General features: G+C 30.3%; 4 protein-coding genes across 6 annotated transcripts; 3 read left to right on the forward strand and 1 right to left on the reverse strand.

Moving 5' to 3' along the window:
• The first annotated feature begins 480 nt into the window (after positions 1-480).
• Positions 481-6,392, forward strand: LOC127252686 (transcription factor UNE10). 2 transcript variants are annotated; one of them, XM_051276973.1, is made up of 6 exons: positions 481-679; positions 782-1,388; positions 1,477-1,590; positions 1,716-1,781; positions 3,375-3,731; positions 4,876-6,392. In XM_051276973.1, the coding sequence occupies exons 1-6, from the start codon at positions 585-587 to the stop codon at positions 5,002-5,004; spliced, it is 1,368 nt and encodes a 455-aa protein (XP_051132930.1). In that variant the 5' UTR covers positions 481-584; the 3' UTR covers positions 5,005-6,392. The 2 variants fall into 2 exon arrangements, with proteins under 2 accessions (XP_051132930.1, XP_051132931.1); XM_051276974.1 differs by having other exon boundaries at positions 483-679; positions 4,894-6,392.
• A 10,106-nt stretch (positions 6,393-16,498) lies between these two features.
• Positions 16,499-18,383, reverse strand: LOC127252596 (uncharacterized). Of its 2 annotated transcripts, none has more exons than XM_051276837.1 (7): positions 18,010-18,383; positions 17,796-17,855; positions 17,610-17,722; positions 17,195-17,263; positions 17,052-17,103; positions 16,785-16,931; positions 16,499-16,709 (listed from the first exon to the last, which is right to left on the reverse strand). In XM_051276837.1, the coding sequence occupies exons 1-6, from the start codon at positions 18,274-18,276 to the stop codon at positions 16,806-16,808; spliced, it is 687 nt and encodes a 228-aa protein (XP_051132794.1). In that variant the 5' UTR covers positions 18,277-18,383; the 3' UTR covers positions 16,499-16,709; positions 16,785-16,805. The 2 variants fall into 2 exon arrangements, with proteins under 2 accessions (XP_051132794.1, XP_051132793.1); XM_051276836.1 differs by having other exon boundaries at positions 16,785-16,934; positions 18,010-18,375.
• A 15-nt stretch (positions 18,384-18,398) lies between these two features.
• LOC127252595 (uncharacterized) lies at positions 18,399-20,771 on the forward strand. The gene is made up of 2 exons (XM_051276835.1): positions 18,399-18,571; positions 19,465-20,771. The coding sequence occupies exon 2, from the start codon at positions 19,485-19,487 to the stop codon at positions 20,487-20,489; it is 1,005 nt and encodes a 334-aa protein (XP_051132792.1). The 5' UTR covers positions 18,399-18,571; positions 19,465-19,484; the 3' UTR covers positions 20,490-20,771.
• An 879-nt stretch (positions 20,772-21,650) lies between these two features.
• Positions 21,651-24,540, forward strand: LOC127252420 (vesicle-associated protein 1-1-like). Its single transcript, XM_051276575.1, has 8 exons — positions 21,651-21,920; positions 22,142-22,212; positions 22,344-22,425; positions 22,664-22,779; positions 22,880-23,041; positions 23,155-23,196; positions 23,448-23,525; positions 24,123-24,540. The coding sequence occupies exons 1-8, from the start codon at positions 21,869-21,871 to the stop codon at positions 24,225-24,227; spliced, it is 708 nt and encodes a 235-aa protein (XP_051132532.1). The 5' UTR covers positions 21,651-21,868; the 3' UTR covers positions 24,228-24,540.
• Positions 24,541-24,903: the final 363 nt, after the last annotated feature.

Consider the following 24,903-nt stretch of genomic DNA (forward strand, 5'->3'; position numbering starts at 1 on the left):
TAAAACTAAATATCTAAAATATCTCAACAGTGATGAATAAAAATGCAATGAATTTCATCTTCTATTCATTTGAAGAATTTAAGAATAATAGAAGACGAGCAAAAAGCCACGTCCAAACACCTCTTTTTACTCCTTTTTTTTTTAGTATTATAAATTTACCTTTTTTTAGAAGATTAAATAATAGGAGTAATTTTAATATGCATTTTTTAAAAAAAATATAGTCCTAGATTAAATAATACAAAAACTTAAATAAACTTTATTTAGATGTGAATATATATACAAGTTAAAATATTTAAATGACAGTCGTGGTATTAAATTTAGAAAAAATAAATGGTCAAAATGATTGGATTGGTAATTTCCAAGACAAAGGCAACCACTCGTTAATTGTATCCCCCAATTGAAATGGGCTACTGATTTTATTTAATTAATTAATTAATTAATTAATTAAAAGTTTGTATAACATGATGGTCGGACCATTCATTTATACATAAACTCCTTTCTTCCTCGCTTTCACTTTCACCCCCAAATTGCAAATTCTGCTCTGCAATTCCAATCCCAATCTCAGTTCGGATAATCAATCTATCATGAATCAGTGCGTCCCTAGCTGGGATCTCGACGACGCTGCACAGCCGCGTTTCATCCGAGCTCACTCCAATTCGTTGGCGCCGGATGTGCCTTCGTCAGTTTCTCCTAATCTTCTGCTTTCCATGCTCGTTTTGATTCGCGTTTTAGTTTGATTTTGATGTTTTGTACTTGTTTTTCTTTGATTTCTTTTTATCAGTTTGGATTATGAAGTGGCGGAGCTAACTTGGGAGAACGGCCAGCTCGCAATGCACGGATTAGGACCTCCGCGAGCGCCGACCAAACCACCGCCGGCGAAGTACGCCGCGGCCGCCGGAGCCGGAACGCTTGAGTCGATTGTGAACCAGGCGACCTGTCTCGTGCCGGAGCAACTCAAGTCCGACGCCGCCGCGGCGGAGAATGCTGAGGACCTCACGACGTGGTTCGAACACCGCCGCGGAGCGGCGGAGGCAGTGGCGGCGGCGGCGACGGTGGCTGTTACGTTGGACGCATTCGTCCCCTGCGCCAATCAGAGCAACCGTCGAGAAGGTTCCAGGCACGTGCAGGAAACCGCCGGCACGTGCAATTGCAAAACCGCTCAGAACCACAACCACAACATAAGCGTGAGCGAGAGCACCCCCACGTGCCGTGACCGCCGTCGAGTGACGGCGACCTTCGACACGGCCGGGGAGAGAGAATTAAGCGGCGCCGGAGGGTTCACGTTCACCTCCCTATGGTCGCCGGAGGAGAACACCAGTTCCGGCAAGGACTACCCGAAGACCACGTCCGGAGAGGACCCCGACTCCGTCTGTCACAGCCAGTCACAGGCACGTCACTTTATCCTAACTCATTTTTAGAAAAAAAAAAAAAACATATATTAGAAAACCATATTTAATTTTTCTTTTTTAATTGCAGCTGGAAGTTGCTGATAATGAAAGAGAGGTGGTGAAGAAGAAAGCTGGAAATGGTAAATCCTCTGTTTCAACAAAGAGGAGCAGAGCAGCCGCCATTCACAACCAGTCTGAAAGGGTATTATTATTATTTTTCTCAATTTTAATTTGTGTACTTTGGTAGTGAATTACTTGAGCAGAAAAAGTAAATTTAAAAATGGATTGAAACATTAATTAATTTATGATCGACGATTTATGATTCAGAAAAGAAGAGACAGAATAAATCAAAGGATGAAGACCCTCCAGAAGATGGTCCCAAATTCCAGCAAGGTACGTATTCTATGCAAATCGTTGACAAGATAGTCTGAGTAAGTCCCACACTGCATCTACTATCCATCAGGGTGTGTTTGCTTCTTTTTGGATTTTATTATCATAGCTTTTATTATTACATATATATGGTAATGATTTTGAACACGCAGTGCAGAGATGCTCGACCTTTTCCACCACTTCTTTTTATTGCAATAATTAAATAATTGATATCCACTCCGTTGCATATATTGAATGATTCTACCACTTTTCGATTATATACTATTCCTATATATATATATATATTACCCTCAATATTTGTTATTATATGTTTTTTGTTTAATCATGGATTCGGATTAATTTGTTCATACTTTCTTTACTCATCATGGTTATGATTAGATAAAAGTTTACTTAGCGAAGTTTTAGTTTTGAATCGTGATTTTAAATAGTAGTCAAATTTTGAATTGAAATTATTATTTAATATAATATAAATAAGTATGAATATGAATCAATACAAAATCTCACAAATAAAATACATGTTTTTGAAAAAAAATAATAATAATAAAAAAAAATTAGAATATTTAGTGATATTTTATGCAAGTGAATAGTGATAACAATTCTAAAAGTTTATGAATAAAAAAAGCCCACGTTTTTGTCCCTTAAAGTTTGTGCATATGATGATTTAGGGTGTGTTTGTTTATATTTTGGACTTTTTGAATTTGTTTGTTTTAAAGGCATAAATTATTTTGAAATGAAATGTGTATGTTGAATGTTATTGATATAATAATACATCATTTTTAGTGTTAATATAATAGATATTTGGATATAGACCAAACAAACAAATAGTACATGCTAATGTATAAGAGTAGTGCATGTGCATTTTTATCTTTAGGCAGAACTCGAAAGTGGTCCAATAATTCAACTAGAGGCATAGCTAATCTATATACATACATATATATATATATGTAGAGAGAGAGAGAGAGAGAGAGAGAGAGAGGGGACACAATCTAGACAGACAGGGAGTTGTTTGTTGGGATGACAAGTCTATTGATAACCACACACACATATATTTACTCTTAATTTGGTGGATAATATTAAGTAGAAAAGTTTTAAGAATTAGATAATGTGATATATATATATTTTTATTTATTTGGAATATATGATGTAATAAAGTGAGATATATATTTATTAGGAATTGAATGTAGTTAATTACAATATTTTTTATTTAAAAAATATTGCAAGATGTTTGACATATATATATATATATAAAAGAAAATTATTATAAAATGTTTGGGACAGAAGTAATAGTATATATATTAGCATGTTATATACACATAAATACACAATTTTGGACTTTTCTTTGATTTTTTTTTTTTCTCACTTGTGCACATCCACATAAATTTGTGTGAAGGGGGGTTGCTACCTCTTATTTGCAAGTCAAGCCATTTGCTGTCAGATGACAAATAGCGACTGCATGTAATATTTTATAAGAAAAAGCTATTGATCGAATAATGTTAAAACGATTAATTGAGTTTTCATATATACACTACTTACTAATTTGCGTTTGTTGTTGTTGGGGTGTCTAGTTTAATATTGTGGCGTAATTATATAGCGCAGACGGATAAGGCGTCGATATTGGACGAGGTGATCGATTATCTGAAGCAGCTGCAAGCACAAGTGCAGATGCTGAGCAGGATGAACATGCCGATGCCCCAGATGATGCTGCCCCAGCTTGCTGCCTTTCAGCACTTCACTTCCATGATGGCTGCCGCCTCTGCGGCATCCTCATCTGCCCCAATGCCGGTGCCGGTGCCTATGCCCACCCCCATGATGGGCCACCCTGCCGTGGACTTCAACAGCCTCGGCCGTGCAGCCGGAATGCCTCCCTTCATCGCCTCGCCGTGGGATATGCCGGCTGATCGCCCAGCCGCCGTGCCGGATCTCTTTTCCGCGTTTCTCGGGGCACAATCACAAGTAAGTCATTAATTTATCGTAATATTTTTTTCACTAAAAATATGCTCCGTCCGGAAAAAAGGTTTAAATGATTTTTTTTATTAAGTGAAATAGCAAAAATTATTTGTGGTTTACAAAATTTATTGAAAAAATCTTTTGCTTTTAAAACGGCGTGCTCATAGCTCAGATAATATTGTAATGTAAAAAATACTATTTAGTTGAGATTATAACTACTATTAATGTTGTTTTATATTATAAAAGAAATTGAAAACCATTTTTTTTTTTTTTTTTGTATGTTAAGTACAAGAATACGTCGATTATATATTTGATGTTGAATTATTAATTTTTTTTGTGAATAAATAAAAATATATATTATATTGTGTGAGAGTATATATCTATTATATACTCTTTAGGATAAAGCAGAAATAAAGATAAAAAAAACTAAAGTAACCCTATCAGTATTAGCTATAAAGTTAATAACATTTGTATCATATATTGTAAATTGGAAGGGTATTTATAATGTTAGATAGATATAGTACAATTATTAAAAAAAGAAATTAATACTTTGTTATGGGACGGATCAAAATAAAAAAAATAGATAGATTATTAAAGGAAGAATGAGAGTATTTTTTGTTTGTAATAGTTATTGAAAAATATTATTAATTTTTGTCATGTGTTTTATTTAGAATAACTATTTATGAAGAAGGAGTTAGTTGAGTTCAAATGTCAGGAAATACTCATTAATGTCGAAATATTTGCTAGTTCTGTTTCAAGTTATGATTTCTTAAGTAGTGTACTTTTTAATAAAATCTTTTATAATTAGATTATGTTTTTATTTGGAATAAAATTATAAATTTTATTTATAATAATAAAAATAAATAATTGTGTCTAAAAAAAATTAGAAAATTTGAATAGAAATATTATATTCCCCCTTCCCCTTTTTTACTAGCTGTACATTTGTTGCATATTGTTTAGGTGATGATACTTTTGGTAGTTTTTTTTTTTTTTTGAAATAACTTTATAAGTTATATTTAAATAAAAAATTTTTGAAACTCAGGTAGATTTGAAACCTTAATTTGAAAGTTAATTTTTATTTTTATTTTTTTTATAATTACTACTCTTATATAAATGTATTTCGATTATTAATATATGTTGAAATATTTAGATTGATATATATTTGCAGCCGATGACGATGGACGCATATAGTAGGTTAGCATCTTTGTATCAACAATTTCAGCAAGGAGCCGGGTTTGGTGCGGGAGCTGCTGGTTTAGGATCGTCTTCGAAGAATTAATTTTTAAAATTTTTGTAAATTAATTAATTTATAAAATGCAAGAGGTCTTTAAAATAAAAAGGTCTTGATATAAATACTACTCCTTCCGTATCACATAATTTGTCTCTACTTTTTATTTTCGTCCGTCCTACATAACTTGTTATTTTTATTTTTGGAAATATAATTATGCACTTTAATCACATTTTAAAATTTAAATTTTATAATTTTCTTAATTTTAATTAAACTATTTACTTATCTTAATTTTAATCTATAATTATTTTTACTAATTAATAATTATTTTTACTAATATACTTCTTAATTACTTACTAATTATACTTTACCTAAATCCCCGTGTCTACAGTATTTTGATTTAAATCTCCACCAAATTGGAGATTATGATCGATGCTTGATTTGATTAATTTATAAATTGATATATTAGATTTTATTTGTATATATTTAAATACTCTATCCGTCTCAAAATTATAATTTTTGTTGTGTTGGGTACGAAATTTAAAGAATATTAGTATTATATTGATAATGGATAAAAAGTATAGGTAAAAGACTTTTTTGCCCTTATGAGTGTATTAATGTAAAAAGTAGTGACAATTGTGCAATAATAATAAAAAGGTAAGGGTAATTTTATAGTGATATAATTATTTATAAAAATAAGACTATTGTTTTGAAACGGACAAAAATAATAAATAAAACTATTGTATTGAGACGAAGGGATTATTTAATATGGTGAGTGGGACGGATGGAGTATTAGTTTTAGTACTTTGTAACAGTGGAGAAATAATACGGTGAGTTTAAATTTTGCTGCTATTATACCGGTTTGTTTGATAAGTCAATTGATATAATTATATTTAAATCCTATTGTTTTCTATTAAAATTTTTAAATTAAATTTCGTGCAATATGATATTATAATTACTACTCCCTCCGTCTTAGATAACATGGCGCATTACTGTAGATCCGAAAATTTAGGTAAAATATAATTAGTAAGTAATTAAGAAATGTATTAGTAAAAATAATTATAGATTAAGATTAAGATAATTAAATAGTTTAATTAAATTTTTAAAAAATTTAAAATACGATTAAAGTGTATAATCAATTTTCCAAAAAAGGAAATGACAAATTATGTGGGACGGACAAAAATAGAAAATAAAGACAAATTATGTGGGACGGATGGAGTAATAAACAACCAAGGCCATTATGGGCGTGTTTGGCTTATTCAATTAGCTGATAGTTGTTAGTTGATTCAGTTAGCTGGTTTGACTAGCTGATTTGATTAGTGGTTTCTATTAAAATATTTGGTAAAAAAACTGTTTGATATTAGTTATTTATACATAAAATGACAATCGAGGATATTTCTATTTTATTTTTTCTAATATATTCAATTATGTTCTTTTTCTATTTTATTTTTTTGTTATTAGTTATTAAAAATTGTAAAAGTGTTATAAAATAGTATTTATTTTTATTATAGTTATATTTAAAAAATAATATATTTTTATTGAAAAATATAAATAGTTTTTTTTTTTATTGAAAATGATGTAAAATATAAAATAATAAAATTTTCGTGTATATATTTATTATGTTAATTATTGATTAGTTCATTATATTTATAATTTTCAATAAATTTAATTTAACTTTAGTATAAAATTTATATAATGTAACTTTAATATAAAAATAAATTATTAATATTTATTTTTTCTATTTTGTGTTAATTTTAATAAATTTATATACTTTTTATAATTAAAATAATTTATATATATAAATTAATTATTTTAAATTTATAAAAGTAAAAACTATAATATAATAAAATATTTTAATATAATAATAAATAATCAAAATATATTTATATGTGTAAAATGCATAATTAATTTTTAAGAGCAAATAAATAATAATAATAAAAAAATTGAACTGAAAAAGTTATTTCAAAACGTTGGGTAAGTTAATTTTTCATAAATTACCTTTTTGGGTTCAAAAAATTATTACGAAAAGTTAATTTACGGACACCTAAATTAGTTGTTCAAAGCTGTTCAATAAACTAAAAGCTCCTAAAAAGTTATTTGTCAAATACCCTCTATATATATATATATATAAAAGATATTTTTATTTGAAATTTGAAATTTAGCTTAAAGCTTTGAATAGTAAAATTTCGAATTAAAATAAATATTGTTATGATATTTTAAATTGTAATTTAAATAGGAGTTTGAATGTGATACTTTATAAAATAAAGTAAAATATTTTCATAAAAAATTTCGAGAGATGAATAATAAAAAAATAATCAAGTAGATCCTGTTTAAAAATACCCTAAATTAATAAATTAAATATTAAATATATGTAATAAGGCAAATAACATTCTTTTTGATTGGTTTGAGAAGAATTGTTTTGAATGTGGTTTATATTTGATTTTTTTAAAAAAACTTTTTTTTGGAAAGATGCGTTTTTCAATTAATATATTTGGCTTGAATTTGATAGATTTTGATGTCTATTAATTTGATAGTTAATAGATGTAACGATGTAAATATGTGTTAAATTAAATTTACAAAATTAATAACAATGTGATTTGAGTATATTAATTATAAATAAATACTCTCTCCGTCCTATTGAAGGTTGTCATTTTTTATTTTCGTTCATCCTAAAATAAGGTTATAATTTTCTAGCTTAGTAATTGTACTACCTACTAACATAATAAATATCCTTTCAACTAACACTATATTACACAAATGTCATTATTTTTATATTACACAATACTAATAGGGACATTTTTGTCTTTTTCACTACAATTCATTATAATACCAATATTAAAAAATTTACCTACAAAAAGTAAACCGCAACTTTCCACTAGAAACGAAAGGAGTATTATTTATTTATATTATATAAAATTTGACTGTTTACAAAATGATATATATTTTGCAAATATTTATTAAATTCTGTTAATTATTGAAATGATTAAACAATTAATTTCTTTAGTGCAACAAGGTTGTAAATATATCTATTTATTATATACTAATTATTGAAATGATTATTGAAAGTCAGAATAAATTTTTGGGGGTTTAGATTTTGAGTTGGAATTTGAATAGTAAAAATTTTGAATTTGAATAGTTTGTATGATGTTATATAAATAGGCGTTGATGTGATGTTTTGAATGTAAAATTAATTTTTAGTATAATATAAAAAATAAAAAATAGATGTTTAATTTGATGTTTTTTGGGAGAAATTTTTTTGATGAATAGTAAAATAAATCCTTCATACGAACAAACCTTTAAGGACTTAGACATTAGATTTTGACTCGTAAATTTCAGTTTGGCACCTTTTTTTGTCCAAACTATGTGTCAAATGAACACACCCCAAGGTGTTTAAAACCAAAAAGCAAACATTTAATGCCGATGTCATTACTTTAATATCATACAATATTAATAAAGATAATTTAATTTTTTTACTTTTATTTCTACTACATCTCAATATAATATTAATATTTCTAAAATTCTATACAAAAAGTAACTAGATAAATAAATATGAGAAGGAGGAAGTAAAAGATAATGCAATAGTGTCATGCTAAAGATGGTGACAAGTGATGTAACAATCAATCTTGGAATATCAAATTATAGGCAATATATATAGTAATTTCATCATCACAATGCATTTTAATGGAAAAATCTACAATCTAAGTGTTAGATAAACAAATATGCTCAAGAATTTTACATGTTCATTTGGATTGTGAAATAAGACAACCTTTAGACGGCCAACGAGCTTCAACAATAACAAAAAATAAAACAAACGTAAAAAAATCCAAATCTTTCGTTTAAAACGGAATTGTTAATGGTGATTTTAGTTCGGGGTGTTAAAATTAAATTCGATGAGAATTCTAACTTGTTTGATCTGAGATTTTTTAGGTTTGCGTTTGAAAATTTTGAGTTTGCAAAAAATTGGATTGATCCAAACTTGAAACGAAAAAAATTTGTGTCGTGTTCAGGTTGATCTGATAATCCGAAATATAAAAATCAGGATGGATTTTGGGTTGACATGAATTTTTTTTTTTACTATTTTAATTTATAATATTTATACTGTATCAAATATAAAATAATAAAAATAAATTAAATTTGATTGTTTTGGTAATTTTTTTTTTAAAAAAAAATCACGTTTGTTCCATGTCGGATTTGTTCAGGTTTTCTTGAAATTAAATCAGGTCAATCTGAACCCGACTCGAAAAAATTCGTATCGTGTTCATGTCTACAATTTCGGATCAGAAAAATTTGGATTCGGATCATATTTGGGTTGGCATTTTCTATTACCCCATGGTTCAACCCGATACAAATACGACCTTAAAACATTCGACACCCCTAATTTTAGTTGTACAATCCCATCAATGGAACTTTAGTAAGAACTATACCATCTACATATATTATTAGTACAACAAGACCAACATAATAATTAATAGCCCGACCAAGAGATTAATTGTGACTACTAACATAAAAATAAATAAAGTGATGTAAGAGCAATAAATGATTTATCAAACCAACCATGAGGTGTGTATTTGAAATCAAATAAATATTATCTCATATGGGATAATACGATTGTGTGAAAAAAAACTCGTAAATTGTGAGATTATGAGTTCAAATTTTAAAAAATATATTTTTTTTTTAAAAAAAACTTATGAATTATCTTTTCATCAAAATCACAAATCATGAAAACATTTAAAACATCCATTTGTGATATATCCCACTTGCAAGGGGAAAAAAAAAGACACAATAAAAACAACAAAAAAAAGTGTGAATTGTAGTGATATTAGCGATTAGAACAATTTTTTATTTTGATTTTTTCATAATCCATGTCATATTATTGTGAGAAACCTTTATGTGTTTGTTTGGGGGTTTGGATTTTGAGTTGGGATTTGAAAAGTAAAAATTTTGAATTTGAATAGTTGTATGATGTGATATAAATAGGTGTTGATGTGATATTTTGAATGTAAAATTGATTTTTAGTATAATATAAAAAATAAAAAATAAATATTTGATTTTATGTTTTCGGAGGTAAAAAATGAGATGAATAATAAATTTAAAATCCAATCATCCAAGCAAACACACCCTATGGGTGTTTTGTACATTTCAATCAAACCATCATACTTAATTTTGATTTTTGGCATCCAACATGAGTTAGACAATATATTTACTAAAGTATTAATTATGGACAACATAAATAATTTTTTTTTTTTTACCGTAGGCAAAATTACACAAAATTTATTTATAATTTCACGAAATTTTACCAAATCTCCAATATTTTCAAAATGTATATATTCACAAGTGAAAATTAATTGTTTTTATATATAAAAAAACCTAAAAATTGAGGGGGAAAAAAAAATTAAATCATAAAAAAGGGGCTTCTGAATAAACGCGTGGCATTTTGTGGTTAACTAATTATATAATAAATAAATAATATTTTTATTTATTATTTCCATAAATCAACTCATAGATATTTTCCAGCCAAATTCTTCTTGTGGCCACTTATCTATTCAATCATTTTTTAAAAATAAAAATAAAAATATTACTCTATCCGTCGTCTCAGCTAATTTGTCTCATTTAATTTAAATATATAATTTTAGATATTATATAATTAATAAGTAATTAAAAAATATATTAATAAAAATAATTATAATTTAATAAAAATAATTACAAATAAAATAATTAAATAGTTTAATTAAAATAAAATAAAAATTATAAATTATAATTTTAAAATATAATTAAAATGTATATTTATATTTCCAAAAAAAAAAAAAAACAAATTATGTAGACAAACGAAAATAAAAAAAGTTAGACAAATTAAATAGAAGATGAAGTATTTAGCTAGTGACCTAATTTTAAATAAATACTTATATATTACTACTTTCGTCCGGTTTTACGGGTCTCATTTCTTTTTTACATGTTAATATTAAATATTAATTATTATATCAAAATATAGTGCAAATTAAGGAAAAACTTCAAAAATAGTTATATTAGTTTCTTATAATAGTAATAGAATGACATGTGTATAAAAAATTATATAAATATAAAATATTTTTAATTTTAAATACAATAATAAAAATGGTAAATGTGAGCTTTATAGACGGACGAATGAATTATTATTTATAAAATATTAAATTAAACTAATATTTAAATAAAAAAAAATATCATACGGAAACCAAACAAACTCTATTTTCTTGTTTTACATATTAGTGGTGTGAAAAAAATATACTATTAACTTTTACTCTAACAATTTGAATTAAAAAATATCATGTGTTAATATTTAGGGTTTGGTTTTGTTTCTATTTTGTTGAAAATAAATTGTATTTTGTATTGAATTTTGATTGATGTTTGCAGGTGGTCTGATCAACGTATGAACTATGGTGAAAAGCTATGGTCCATTCAATATAGAGCAAGTGATCCATTCATTTGAAGTTGAAATCAATTAAACCGGCGTGTCTTCAGAAGAAACATCGATTCTAAGGTATTTGTTATAATTGATAGACAGATTTTAAAAGATTTAATTGAGAGAATATATGAAAGTCAAACTATGAAGTTATTGAGAATGATTTCTTTACTTTCAGATGTAGGTCTTGGATGGCTAAACTGAATTAATAATTGTTTTGTATTTTACGTTTTTGTTGTCACCAACATGTGCATTCGTAGTTCGATCTTCCAGCAAACAATGAGTCTGTATTGAAATTTTATTTTTCTATGTTAATATTCAAAGTAAGTTATTATTGTTGTTAGGTGTTTGATCGATATCAGGACCAACATATATCAAATTGTTTTTCTACTTAATTATATAAATAAAGAGGTAATTTATTATTATTATTTTTTTTTTTGTCCAGCATCTTAACCCTAAACTTAATGGGATTTGTAATGTGTAATATAAATTGTGTACACTTTGTATAATTTAGAAAAATATAAAAAATAATGACATAAATAATTTAATACTATAATTGAATTGCAATATGATAACAAGATTAAAAAAATCTAAACAGTGAATTCATTTTTCTACTATATGTCAAATATATATATATATTATATGGATATAATTGCACACTTCAGGATTCTACCAATATTGTTTATGTAATGATATATTTGTAAAAATAATTTTATTAAAAAAAATATTTTTAGCTTAAACAAAAAGAATATATATATATATATAAAGGACTAGCGTATTGTTCAATATCCTTGTATTATGATGGGTTTGGACTAGTTCAATATATCTAACATTTTAAAGTATGATAGTACAAAAATATGAGAACGACAAGGGGACAAAGCCAATGATATTTATCGAAAAAGTATTTGGCAAAATTGCCCATAACTTCCTGGTTTCGAAATTCAGCGTAAATTCATTTTCTACTTTAAAAATTGCATGACGTCCTCTTATACTTTAAAAAATGTTGCATGAAACCACTTTGTGGTTTCGAAACTCAGCGTAAATTCTTTCTTTACTTTAAAAATTGTATGACGTCTTCTTATACTTTAAAAAATGTTGCATGAAACCACTTTGTGGTTTCGAAACTCAGCATAAATCCCCATTTTACTTTAAAAAAAATTACATGACGTTCACTTATATTTTAAAAAATATTGCATAAAACTCCCCTACCATGCATAACATATAGATAGGAAATCATCTTCTTATCACACGAGGAAAGTTTTATGGTAGTGGGGTTTCATACAACGTTTTTTAAAGTATAAGAGGGTACCATGCAATTTTTAAAGTATAGGAAGATTTTACGCTAAACTTCGAAACTACAGAAGAAATATAAGCAATTTTACCAAATATTTATATAAATATTGAATAATAATAATAATAATAATGATTGGATTTAGAGGAGAAAAGTTAAGTGGGAAATGATTGTTAAATAAAGGAAACGCTTGTTCACTTCCCTCGCCACAACTTTTTTTTTACTTTTTTTTTGCATTTTTAATACTCTTCTCGTCGTGCAAATGTGTGCTCATTTAACCGAAAATAAATATATTTTTTTATGATAATAAAAAAAAATAAGCGTAAATTTGAATGACGAAAGGAGTACTATTTTATAAATAATACTTCTATATTTATTAAACATATGAAATGTCTTATTCCTGCTTTTCAATTACTTTATTTTTGAAAAAAATTGGATATGCTTTATTTTATTTTATTTTTTTCTAAAGAAAAATTGACTTAAATAATTATTAATATTCCCTGGCTCCCAGAAAAAAAGTACTTATTTAAGTTTTTTTAAAGTAAATTTAAAAATAATAAAATATCTTATTAGGTAATAGAAATATGTAAAATAATAATGGTATTTTTGTTTGTTATAGTTTTATGTATATATATAGCGATATATTTGTAATTTATATAAAAATTAAGAGTATTTTAATATTATGATAAAATTATTTTACAATAATAAAAAATGAATAATTTTGAGTAATACAAACAAAAATAATAAATAAATATATATATACTTTCAGTTGGGATGGAAGAGCAATAAATTTCGAAATTTCTAAAATAAGGAACCAAGGACTCCACTATTCGTCGTATTTGTTTTGGTATTGTTACAACTACGGGTGGACACAGTTCGATGTAGATATTTGATATCCGAACTGAATCAAACAAATACTCAAAATTGCGAACCGTATTCAAAACGTTAACAAAAAATATTTGCAATATTTGCATATAGTTCGAATCAAAATTAAAAAATATATATTAAAAATAATTTAAATTCTAATTAAATAAAAATATTTGTAAATATTTCAGATATCCGAACTGAAACCAAATCGAATATAATTATTAATATAAATTTTAAAAATAATAATAAATATATAAATATATTCGATTCAGTAACCGAACCGAAATAATATCAAAAACTGAAATCAAAATTAAATTGAATCGAATAAATATCAAATATACAGTATTTATATGAGAATCGAATTTGCTCAATCAATCAAAAATTTGTTCTGAGTTAACTTTTTGTCCACCCCTAACTTGCAACTACAACTTCAATTCGAAATGATAATAAATGCATAAGTTGTTAAAAAAGTAACTAATATAAAAATGAATATAGTATACCGTTGGATTGATCTATTTATTCTATGTGTAACAAAATAAAAAATTAAAGACCCCATTAGTTTTAGATAAAGTCCATCTTATTGCCATTAGGAGTGTCAATTCGTATTATTGGGTCGTGTTCGTATCGGATTAAGCCATGGAGATAACAAAAAATTGTCAACCCGAACCCAAAATCTGGCCTGAAATCCTAGATCCGAACACGACACGAATTCTTTCAGGTCGGGTTCAGATTAACCTGAATTAGTTTCAGATCACCCGAAATTCGAACAAATCAAATACGAACCCGACACGAAACAAACCCGAAAATTTAAAAAAAAATTAAATTGACCTAAAACATATCATTTTTATTTTAATTTTTATATTATTTTATATTTAAAATAATATAAATATTATAAATTAAAATAATAATAATAAAAATTTCAAGCAATCCGAAACACGAAACCCAAAACCTAACCTGATTTTTATATTTCAGGTTATCATGTCAACCCGAAACATGACCCGAACACAACACGAATTTTTTTTCATTTCGGGTTCAAATCGACTTAATTTTTTACAAACCCGAAATACCCAAACCCGAACCTGAAAAATTTCAGATCGAACGGGTTCGATTTTTCGAGTTGGGTTTACTTTGACACCCCTAATTGCAATAGTAATAAACGACAAAAAATAAGTTTGAAAATTTGCTTACTTAAATTTTGATTTTGATTTATTTATTACGAATCCACTATTTTCTAAAATGCATTAATTTCTCTTTTGGAAAATATTAAATTTAAATTACTATTAAGATCCAACTTAAACTCAAACCTCAAACATACTATCCTTGTCGGACTCGATGGCTCTCATTTACTTTAAATATTAATTATTATATCAAAATACAAATTAAGAAAAAAAAAATACTTATATAAATATTTTATAATACTAATAAAATGATATTTGTATAAAAAATTATACAAATATAAGGATATTTTGAATATTAAATACGACACGAAAGATAAATGTGACTTTTATATGCGGAAGGAGTATAATTTACTAAAAAAATATTACGTACATTTTGATTTTTTTTAGGGTTTGAAAGTTTGATTTTATTTAATGGGAAGAAAAATAAATAATATTTTTATAAAAATATATAAAGATAAGAACAAATCGACAAATAAAAAAAAAGTTCAAAAGGAACAAACTCAAAAGCTTGTTTTGACATTGACATAATATAATAAATATTTATTTAAAAATTCAATATTCAACAATATAAAATATTATTTTTTATATTATTGTCTTCGTATTAAATTAAAATAAAAAATATATTCGTAAAGAAACAAAAACTAAGTACACCCGGGTGTGTTAGTTTGGGGAATTTGTCCCTAAATCCACTGTTTGTCCAATTTCTTATCTAAAAAAATCAAATCAAACAATTATTTTTTATTTTTTATATTATACTATAAATCGATTTTATATTCAAAACATCACATCAATACCTATTTATATTACATTATACAACTATCAAATTCAAATTTTTACTATTCAAATTCCAACTCAAAATCCAAACCCCGGATATATCTTTTATTTATAAATGTAATAGATATTATCATGTTAATTTAAGATTAACTAAAAAGTATAATTAATTAGGATTTTAACAATTAGAACATAATTCAAGCAGAGTATCTAATTTCAATAATTCAAACTATAAGTCAATCCAAAAAAACTCAACTCAATTTATTTTCATTTTGAGTTCAGATCGATTTGATTTAAACCTAAAATCCATTTTAGTATATAATTAACAATTTTTATTTTTATTTTTTTTATAAAAAAATACGCCTATGTTATTTTACAGAATGCCACGTCACTTGTTCTAGCTTCAGTATTTCATAAATTTAATCTACATTATATTTTCAATTTTCCTTTAATAATACCAAAAAATATTGAAAAAATAAAATAAAAACCCAACCATTACTCCTATTCAAAATGTACTTAAACACTGACACTTCAATTTTTTTTGACACCATGGAACGGTAATTTTTTTAAACAAACAATTTATTAAATAGCTTTTTTTTCCTTTCGCAATTAAATGAGTATCAAATAATAATGTTTTAGTATTCTATACGTCATAAAATTATGCCCATTTGATTTGGGCATGAATTTTAAGTAAATTGATAAAAATATATTTATTTTTTTTTATAGTTAAAAAAAATGATATTAAAATAATAATAATAATAATAATAATAATAATAATAATAATAAAAAGTAATAATAAGTTTAGACTTCCAAAAATCTTTTCAAGTAGAAAGATCAACTAAACAAAGAGTAAGGCCTTGTTCTTCTTGAATTTCTTTCTCTCATGCTTTTCAAAAAATATTAGGACACTATCCACATTTATTATTTTTATATTTGCTGCACGATTTTCTATACCTCACATAAATATTTTTTTTCCAATACTCTCCCAAAACAAACACACCCTAAATGCAACTTTTTCCAATATTGCTCATCAACCAAATGTTTCGACCCATCGTTCAAAACATTCAAACAATCGCATAATATATTCTACCGATACCTTTGAAATATGTCTGATAATCCCATCTGCTTCCACTGCCACACTACACTACACGTGTGAATCGCGCACACTTCTGAAGCCGAGTTAGCAAATGATAAAGCAGTTCGGATCATTGACCTAGCACGATCAAGTTTATTCATCATGTACAATGGAATGGAACACACACATTGTAAGAATGTAAATTTTTCTTACATTGCTCGGGGATTTCGATCTCTACTCTTCTGGGAAAAAATCGGGATCCTTAGGTGGACCTTTCCGAAGCTTGCTCTGCAGTTCCACCTGTTTAGGGACAACAAGCTCGGCCCCCTTCCCACAATCCGAAAAATATCGTTCAAGAACCTTCTGCAACGTACACATATCACAATGACCAATATGTCGAATAATTCTTTAAATCCATGTGTATATATACATATACATATATATATGTGTGTGTGTAGAAAAGATGGGATGACTGCTAACCACAGCAGCATAGGCATCGAGCCTGTCTTGACGAGCAAATTTACTGAGTCCCCTGAATGTTGAAATTAGAGCAATAAATATCGTTGTGCGACAAACACAATTCAAGCAAAATCAACAAATCGAGAGAAAAAGGAAGCAATTACTCCGATATCATATGGTCAAGAGCCTCGGCAGATGTCCCGTGTTCATCCTGCAAGTATACTCTCCATCCCCTGAAATCAAAGTCTGCACTTATCATTCTCCCGGAGATGGAAAAACTGCACCTCTAATCCATAAGAAGCGTTCTATCTTGACATCGTAATATCGTTGGTAATATATCTAATGCAAACATATATCTATAATTCAAACAACACATCGAAGAAAACAAGATATGAAAAGATGGTTATGGCGGATCGACTGCATTCACACACACTACATAATCAAATCAAGCTAACAATAATACTATCAAGGCATTATTCAATGTTGTTGACCAAAAAAATCGATGCATAGAAACAAACAATCACAGCTCAAATCGATATCGAAATGGAAATCTCATACTGCTTTTCTTAGATTGTATACCTCTCTGCAGCTCTAACTGCAAGCCTTCCTGCCACGCTGCGAACCTTATTCGATTGCTCTGTTTCCCGACCCTGGATCGACTTCGGAATCCCAATTATGAACTCATCAACTTCCTAAACAGAATTGCAAACAAATCATTGCCATAATTGGATAATGAAGCTCAATTTCAAGCAATGTATCCCAAACCTGCTTCTCAGCAATATCAAGTAGTCTGAGCTCAAGCTTCTGACCTCTTAATTCAACAACCTGACATCAACACCAGAGTCGCACTTCTGATTACACAATCGCATTTTCAATGGTAGCTTAAAGAGCGCTTTCGTCACCGGAGAGCAATTGTACAGAAATTGGATTTGCAGATTTAGGCTTACGGTTAGGGTTAGGGTTAGGGTTAGGGCCACACCGTTAATGGGCGAATGGAGAAGCCTTTGCTGAGGGCAAGGCCGGTCCGGGAGAGCCCCCAGTCTACTCCGAGGCTGAAGCCGCCGCGCCACGACGGGTCACGCTTCCGGCGAACGGCATTTGGGGGAATTTGCTCCTCCCACCGCACTGGAATCGATGCTGCTGAGATGTTTACAGACAATCTGGGATGTCTTCTGGTTTGAACGTGGAGAGGATTTTGTCGAATTGGGGACAAGTAGGGGTTTGGATTTCCTAATTGAATTGCCATTTATGTCTTCTAAAGTTTCCGCCATTGACGTCGTTCATTTTCTTATCGGTTCTCAGTTGAGAAATGGGTTACCCGATTGTAGTTTCGGGTCGGGTCGAGCCCAATTTTTATCAATAGCTTATAAAATTTAAAACTGCGGTCTTCCTGGCTTCGATGGTTTCTTCATCGTCTGATTCTGATTCAGCTTTAAGCTCTTGAGTTGTTAAGAGTTTTATGGTGTTTTGTCGAGTTGAGAATTTCTTCTCTGGATTGAATATTGGCTCGGGTATCACTCCGGTTCGGTTTCGTTAAAACGGTTGGTGATTTCAATTTGTCGAAGTTCAATTTTGTCTGTGCATCGATCTCCACTGCTGATTTTAGGGCTTCGTAGCTGTTTCTGGTTCAGTTGATGCGAATATTTTGAATTATTGTGTGCAACGATTGAATGAGCTTTCTGTCTCTTCTATTTTGTTTGAAAGCTGTCTCCTTACGATTTCATCCTTATAATCTTACAATTGATATTAGAATCTTTTTCCATTGATTGCTTTGAAGCTTGTTGCCATGGATGACCGTGATTCTTCAACCTGACATAGATTCTGAAATACAATTTACCAAAGCGATTCCCCACTTCCTTGCTCGAATATGCCCCAGTCCTGCTCTAAAAGGGAATTAGAAGATATGAATAACGAGAATTTTGATATGTATATTCTGATAATTATGTGTTTGGATTCTCCATGTTCAAGATGCTAGTTGCTATGCAGACTTCTGTTGATTTAACGTTGTTCTGGTGATTATTTAGGTTCATCGAATTTTTAAATCTACAGTCTCATGGTTAAGCTTCATACGGTAGAATGGAATGCCTGTTTTTGGTGTAAATAGTTCTAACTGTTCTTGTATGATGACTTTTGTGTGTCTATGATCTTCAAACTATGATTTTCAGTTATGCATAGATAGTAATGTTCGAAATTCCGATGATATGAGAATACGCAGACACTCCTATAGCTAAATTTTTCGGTGTACAAATTCCGGAATTCTGAATAGAAAAACGTTTGAATTCTATGGATTTGTTAAAATTCGAGAGAAACTATCCGTTTTGCTTCGATATATCTTAGAGTGTTTCGAATCTTTGAAATAATGCGATGATTTGTGAGAGAAAATGAAATGCTAACTATCATCTTTTTCCGACCAACTTCTTGTTATCCTTTTCAGGTAAACTTCAAGATCGAGACATGAACATCGGCATGGCATCAGTTACACAGGTTCCATCCGGCTTTTCGATGCTCATTCTTTCTCGATTACATTACAAGCCCCTCAAGCTCTGGAAATCTCCCAATCCTCCCCCAAGGATCGAGACTCGCACACCCCGTGCTCTAACTCTCTGCTACATGAACACATCGTCGCGCGAGCCTGCTCCAGCAACAACATACGCACCCGAACCCGAAACAACGCTGCTGCCTGGAACCGGCAACATCTTCGAAACGATGGGTTCGTCTCTCGACCCAGTTGAAGCTTCGATAACGGAAACTGATCACTCCGTCGACGGGCCGTATCGATATATGCAGCTTCAGTACCTCAGAAAACCTCTGTGGCTTCTTGGCCCGGGGCTGCTCTTACTCACCGGAGTCGTCCCCACCTTATGGCTCCCGATTTCGTCGATCTTCCTGGGTCCGAACATTGCCAGCCTCCTCTCCCTCACGGGCCTCGACTGCGTCTTCAACCTTGGCGCATCCCTTTTCCTCCTCATGGCAGATTCCACCGCTCGATCCGACAACAGCAGCGCTCTGAGCCAGCCTCCGTCCAGCTACCGGTTCTGGAACATGGCTGCGAACATTGCCGGATTTCTCGTGCCGCTGGCGCTGTTCTTCGGTTCCCGGCAAGGTTTTGTGTTCCTGCAACCACAGTTTTCATTCATTTCGTTCGCGGTTCTGCTGGGTCCGTATTTCCTGCTGCTGTCAGTCCAGATCCTTACGGAGATGCTGACGTGGCACTGGCAGTCGCCGGTCTGGCTGGTGACTCCGGTCGTCTACGAGGCATACCGGCTGTTGCAGCTGATGAGAGGGCTGAAGCTCGGCCCGGAAGTTAGCGCACCGGGGTGGGTGATGCATGGTGTCCGGGCATTAGTGTGCGGTTGGGTCGTGGTTCTCGGCGTGCAGCTGATGCGAGTCGCTTGGTATGCTGGATTCACCGCCCGAGCTTATCAGAAACACCCCGGTGATGCTCCGGCCGACGGCTGACGCCGCCGGATTCCGGTCGCCGCCGTGCCGGCGATGGTTGCATGGACTTACATGTAAGATGCCTTCTTCTGTTCCTGGGAATTATTAGTGTATATATAAAAATGAATTTACTTAGGTGTTTTGTTTTCATTATTTTTGTTTTTATTTTTAATAAAGTAATGCATTAAATATTATTTAAGTACAAAATTGAAACTATAACTCTGGGCTACAGAATGACTTGTTGCATGTGCTTAGAAAAATGTAGAATCTTGAGTTACAATTTAGTGCTACTACTTATTATTTTTGTGATGAATTCATCTATTATTTTTATATTTAATTACGTATAAGAGACTTTAATCAACTTTCACGCTAATTAAACAATGGGATGGAAATAAACCATTTATTATGGTTGTACAACACATTTCATTATGATAGGTAAATTATAATTAATATAATATAAATTAATATAAATCCACTACATATATATGTTCATGTAATCAGTCTAAAAGAAAAAAATTATATAGGATTGGGCTATAATTCGAATGAATTATTTGTTACAGGACCAATCTGCTAAATGCTAATCCCTCGTAACCATAGCCGAAGATACTCTAGGCATGCGGACAGCCACTAACTTTAATGAATAATTTGTGAACCTAATAATAATAAATCAAATATGACGAATTATTCAATTTTGGACCTACCATATAATTCTTTTTTTTTTTTTTTTATGGGCTCAATTATAATCCCTGTAGTTAGCAATTCTGCCAGAACTCCTTGAATGATCTAGAATTATTTCAACATTATTATTATTATTTTTTTTCTCACACTTTTTGGAGTGTGGCCTTTAGATGCTTCACACGTGTGAAAATGACGGTGGCTGGTCCTCACGAAAAAAGGGAGAAAATATTTTTTAAATAAATATATAAAAAAAAGTAACGACTAATTAAGAAGGGTTAATGAATGATTAAGTAGTTGTACATATAACATATGTATTGCGTTACTTATACGGCGCCGGTGCAGCGCCTGCCTAACTACTTACTACTAAAATACTAAATATAAGAAATCGTGTTTCGATTTGGAAATGCGACTTTAGTTTACAAAGAATTGTCTGTTTATCGTGTTTTGATTTGGAAATGCGACTTTAGTTTACAAAGAATGGTCTGTTTTAACAGCGTACAAAGCAACACTGCACTTTCCTCGCTTGCGCGTATTTATTTTCTCCATGAAGGGGAAAGAAGACAAAAGAATTTCAAAAAAAATTCGAAGGCTCAGATCCCCCTTCGTCGTTTCGTCTCCGAATTAGCTTTGATTTCGCCGTTGACAGGCGTTGGAAATCTGTTGCAGCCGGCTGGATTCGGAAAGGACGATCAATTTGTTTGCTCGCGGATTGATAAAAAAAAATGAGCAACGGCGAGCTTCTCCAAATCGAGCCACTCGAGCTTCAATTCCCATGTATGTGATGGATTTGTGTTGTTTTTGTTTAGAGTTTTGGATTTTTGACCTTTCATGTTATAGAGATTGCTTCCGGAAGGGTGTTTGGATTAGGGGAAATTGAAATTGGGTTAATTTGATTGTGTTGTTTTAGATCTGTGGTTTAGGTCCATGTATATATATATTTATTTGATTTTGACGTGATATGGTCGATTTAATCTGTGCTTGTTGTTTTGTAAAAGTCGAATTGAAGAAGCAGATCTCATGTTCCATGAGATTGACCAACAACTCCGATAATCATGTCGCATTCAAGGTAGCTGTTTTTTTGTACTCTCCATTTCGTGATGCTTATGTTATCTTTAATTCTCAGAATTTCCATAAAAATAAACAGACAAGGAGAAGGAATATCTGAATTTTTTATTCATTCTCTTTTTGGTTATTCAGGTCAAGACTACAAATCCAAAGAAGTATTGTGTGAGGCCAAACACAGGGGTCGTTGCGCCTCATTCGACATGTGAAGTTATAGGTCTTTCTCTGGCTTTATATGCGTGTGTTTCTATTTAGATGTTTGTATGCATGAATAGACACATTTGTATGTGTGTACACTGTACAGAACATCTACAAACAGATGGATCATTATTTATTATTGAACTAATTTAAGATGTCGAAGGTTAGAAAATGATTTACGAAGTATACATGTAATGTAAGTTATTGAGTATTGTGTGGCAATGGAAATTGTGTTTATGTGCTTTTTCTTAATTCAGTAACAATGCAAGCCCAAAAGGAGGCGCCGCCGGACATGCAATGCAGGGATAAATTTCTCCTTCAGAGTGTGGTCGTGAGCTCTGGAATCTCCCCAAAGGATATTACTCCTGAATTGGTAATTTTGGGATTTCATTTACTGTGTGCAGTGTTAAATGATTAAAGTTGGAATGGAAATATTCGTGAATGCTAAATCATATACCTTGATGATTTATCAGTTCACTAAAGAGTTAGGGAAACAAGTTGATGAGTGCAAGTTGAAAGTGGCCTATGTTCCCCCCACTCACCCACCTTCACCGGTGCGAGAAGGTTCGGAGGAAGGGTCCTCACCTAGGGGCTCGGTATCAGACAATGGGGCTGTAAATCAATCTACTGATATGGTAATTTTGGGATCTTGACTTTTTTCACTGTGATATGTGTAAACCACTAAGTCAACTGTCAACGTATTGTAACTAGAGATATTGATTATGATATATGTATATATTTGTTGTAGATGTCAAAAGCATTTGCTGGATCCCAAGAAAGCACACCAGAGGTTATCTGCTGCAATTATTTATGTTAAAAATATCTTATCACTGGTTATCTTAGTTCAATTTATTTCTATTTCATATGCCTCATCTCCTTGTTTATTCTCAGATAAGCTGATACTTATTGGCAGAGCCACATTTTTACAATTTTTGTCATTTCTTATGCATTTTTAAGAATAGATGGTGTTGAACTTTTATTTGATGAAATGAGAGAAGAAAAAAAAAACGACTATGGTTTTCTGATCATGATGTGTTGCAGGCAAAGGCCCTGATTTCTAAGCTGACAGAGGAGAAGCGTTCTATCGTTCAGCAGAATGGCAAGCTTCAGCAAGAACTGGTATTCAGTTTTTTTTCCTGCTTTATGCTTTTTTCTCTCATTATTTCCTGGTTTTAGAGTTTTAACTGTGTTAGTTTAAGAATAACCATGACTAGACTGACATAAAAAGCAACTATGGAATGGTATAATTTCATTCTTTTTTCATCATTCAGCTAGCAGTTATCTTTGGTTGAACGAGAATAACAGATGAATCAAGAATCAAGAAATAATTTCCTTGCTCTGACATAATTGCTCATTTTAGATATGTTCTACACTAGAGAGTTTTCTGACGGTCTCCCCCTAAGTCACATTAGTTCTTTGATGCATAAGTGCTTCGATATATAATATATTAATTGTTTATTATATGCATCAGTCCCATGCAGGATGAATTCTGAATTATAATTAACTATGCGACACTAAATGCAAATCTTAAACAAAGGATTTCCCTTTTGCAATCTGTAATCGGTTGCTGTTATTATTAACTTTTGTCAGTGATCCAATGCCATATATTCTGTTTGAGTTTCACGAAAAACTAAGGAACTGGCTTCACAAGGCAATGCTCGTATAGTTCCTTTAAAGTTAAAACACACATAACATTCATTTTCTAATGGAATGCAGGAGTTGTTGCGGAGACAAGCTAACAAAAGTGGCGGCGGTGTTCCTTTCATGTATGTCATAATTGTTGGCTTGATCGGCCTCCTGTTGGGATACCTTCTGAAGTGAACATGAACCATGGGAGTTGGATTGCTCTCATATCTAGATGCTTAAATTATCCACTTGTTCACGATTTTAGGACATCGATGATGAAGAAAACATGTCAGTCACTCGTAAGAGCTTTTTAATACTCAATTACTTATTTCCAAATTTAGAAACATGGTTGAGCGATTATGATTTTGGTGGCCCTTGTAATTTGCTTTGTTGGTGTGGCTAGCTTCAACATTATTATTATTATTATTATTATTATTATTACGATCATAATTATTAAGAGTATTATTATTTTTACAACCCAAAAGGAAAGTATATTCTTTTTCCCTTGCACCCTTTTTCAATAATTATTTGCTTGTGGCCCTTGTAAAGTTTTCTAGTTGAAAGCATGGAGGAATAATGGGGTGTTTAGATTTAACACTTTTTGGTGGGTGAACATAGGAGAAGATTCGATTTCAACATTTGTATTTTGGTATTTGAACTTGTTGGAAATATGAGCAATTGGTTGGTGAATATTTGGTTAAATTTTGTTATAGATGGTATTTGTATTAGTGTTGTTAAAGGTATATGGTAATTAATTGTAGTCAATCTTGTACTGATTTTGGTTTTGGATTTTATAAATAATCTAGTGAATGGTGTATAGTTATTGAATTTGGTTCCAATGCCATTTAAACATTACACTGTAGAAAATAGG

Source organism: Andrographis paniculata, unplaced genomic scaffold (genome assembly GCF_009805555.1).
Source record: "Andrographis paniculata isolate CXL003 unplaced genomic scaffold, ASM980555v1 Contig46END, whole genome shotgun sequence".
Taxonomy (NCBI): Eukaryota; Viridiplantae; Streptophyta; class Magnoliopsida; order Lamiales; family Acanthaceae; genus Andrographis; species Andrographis paniculata.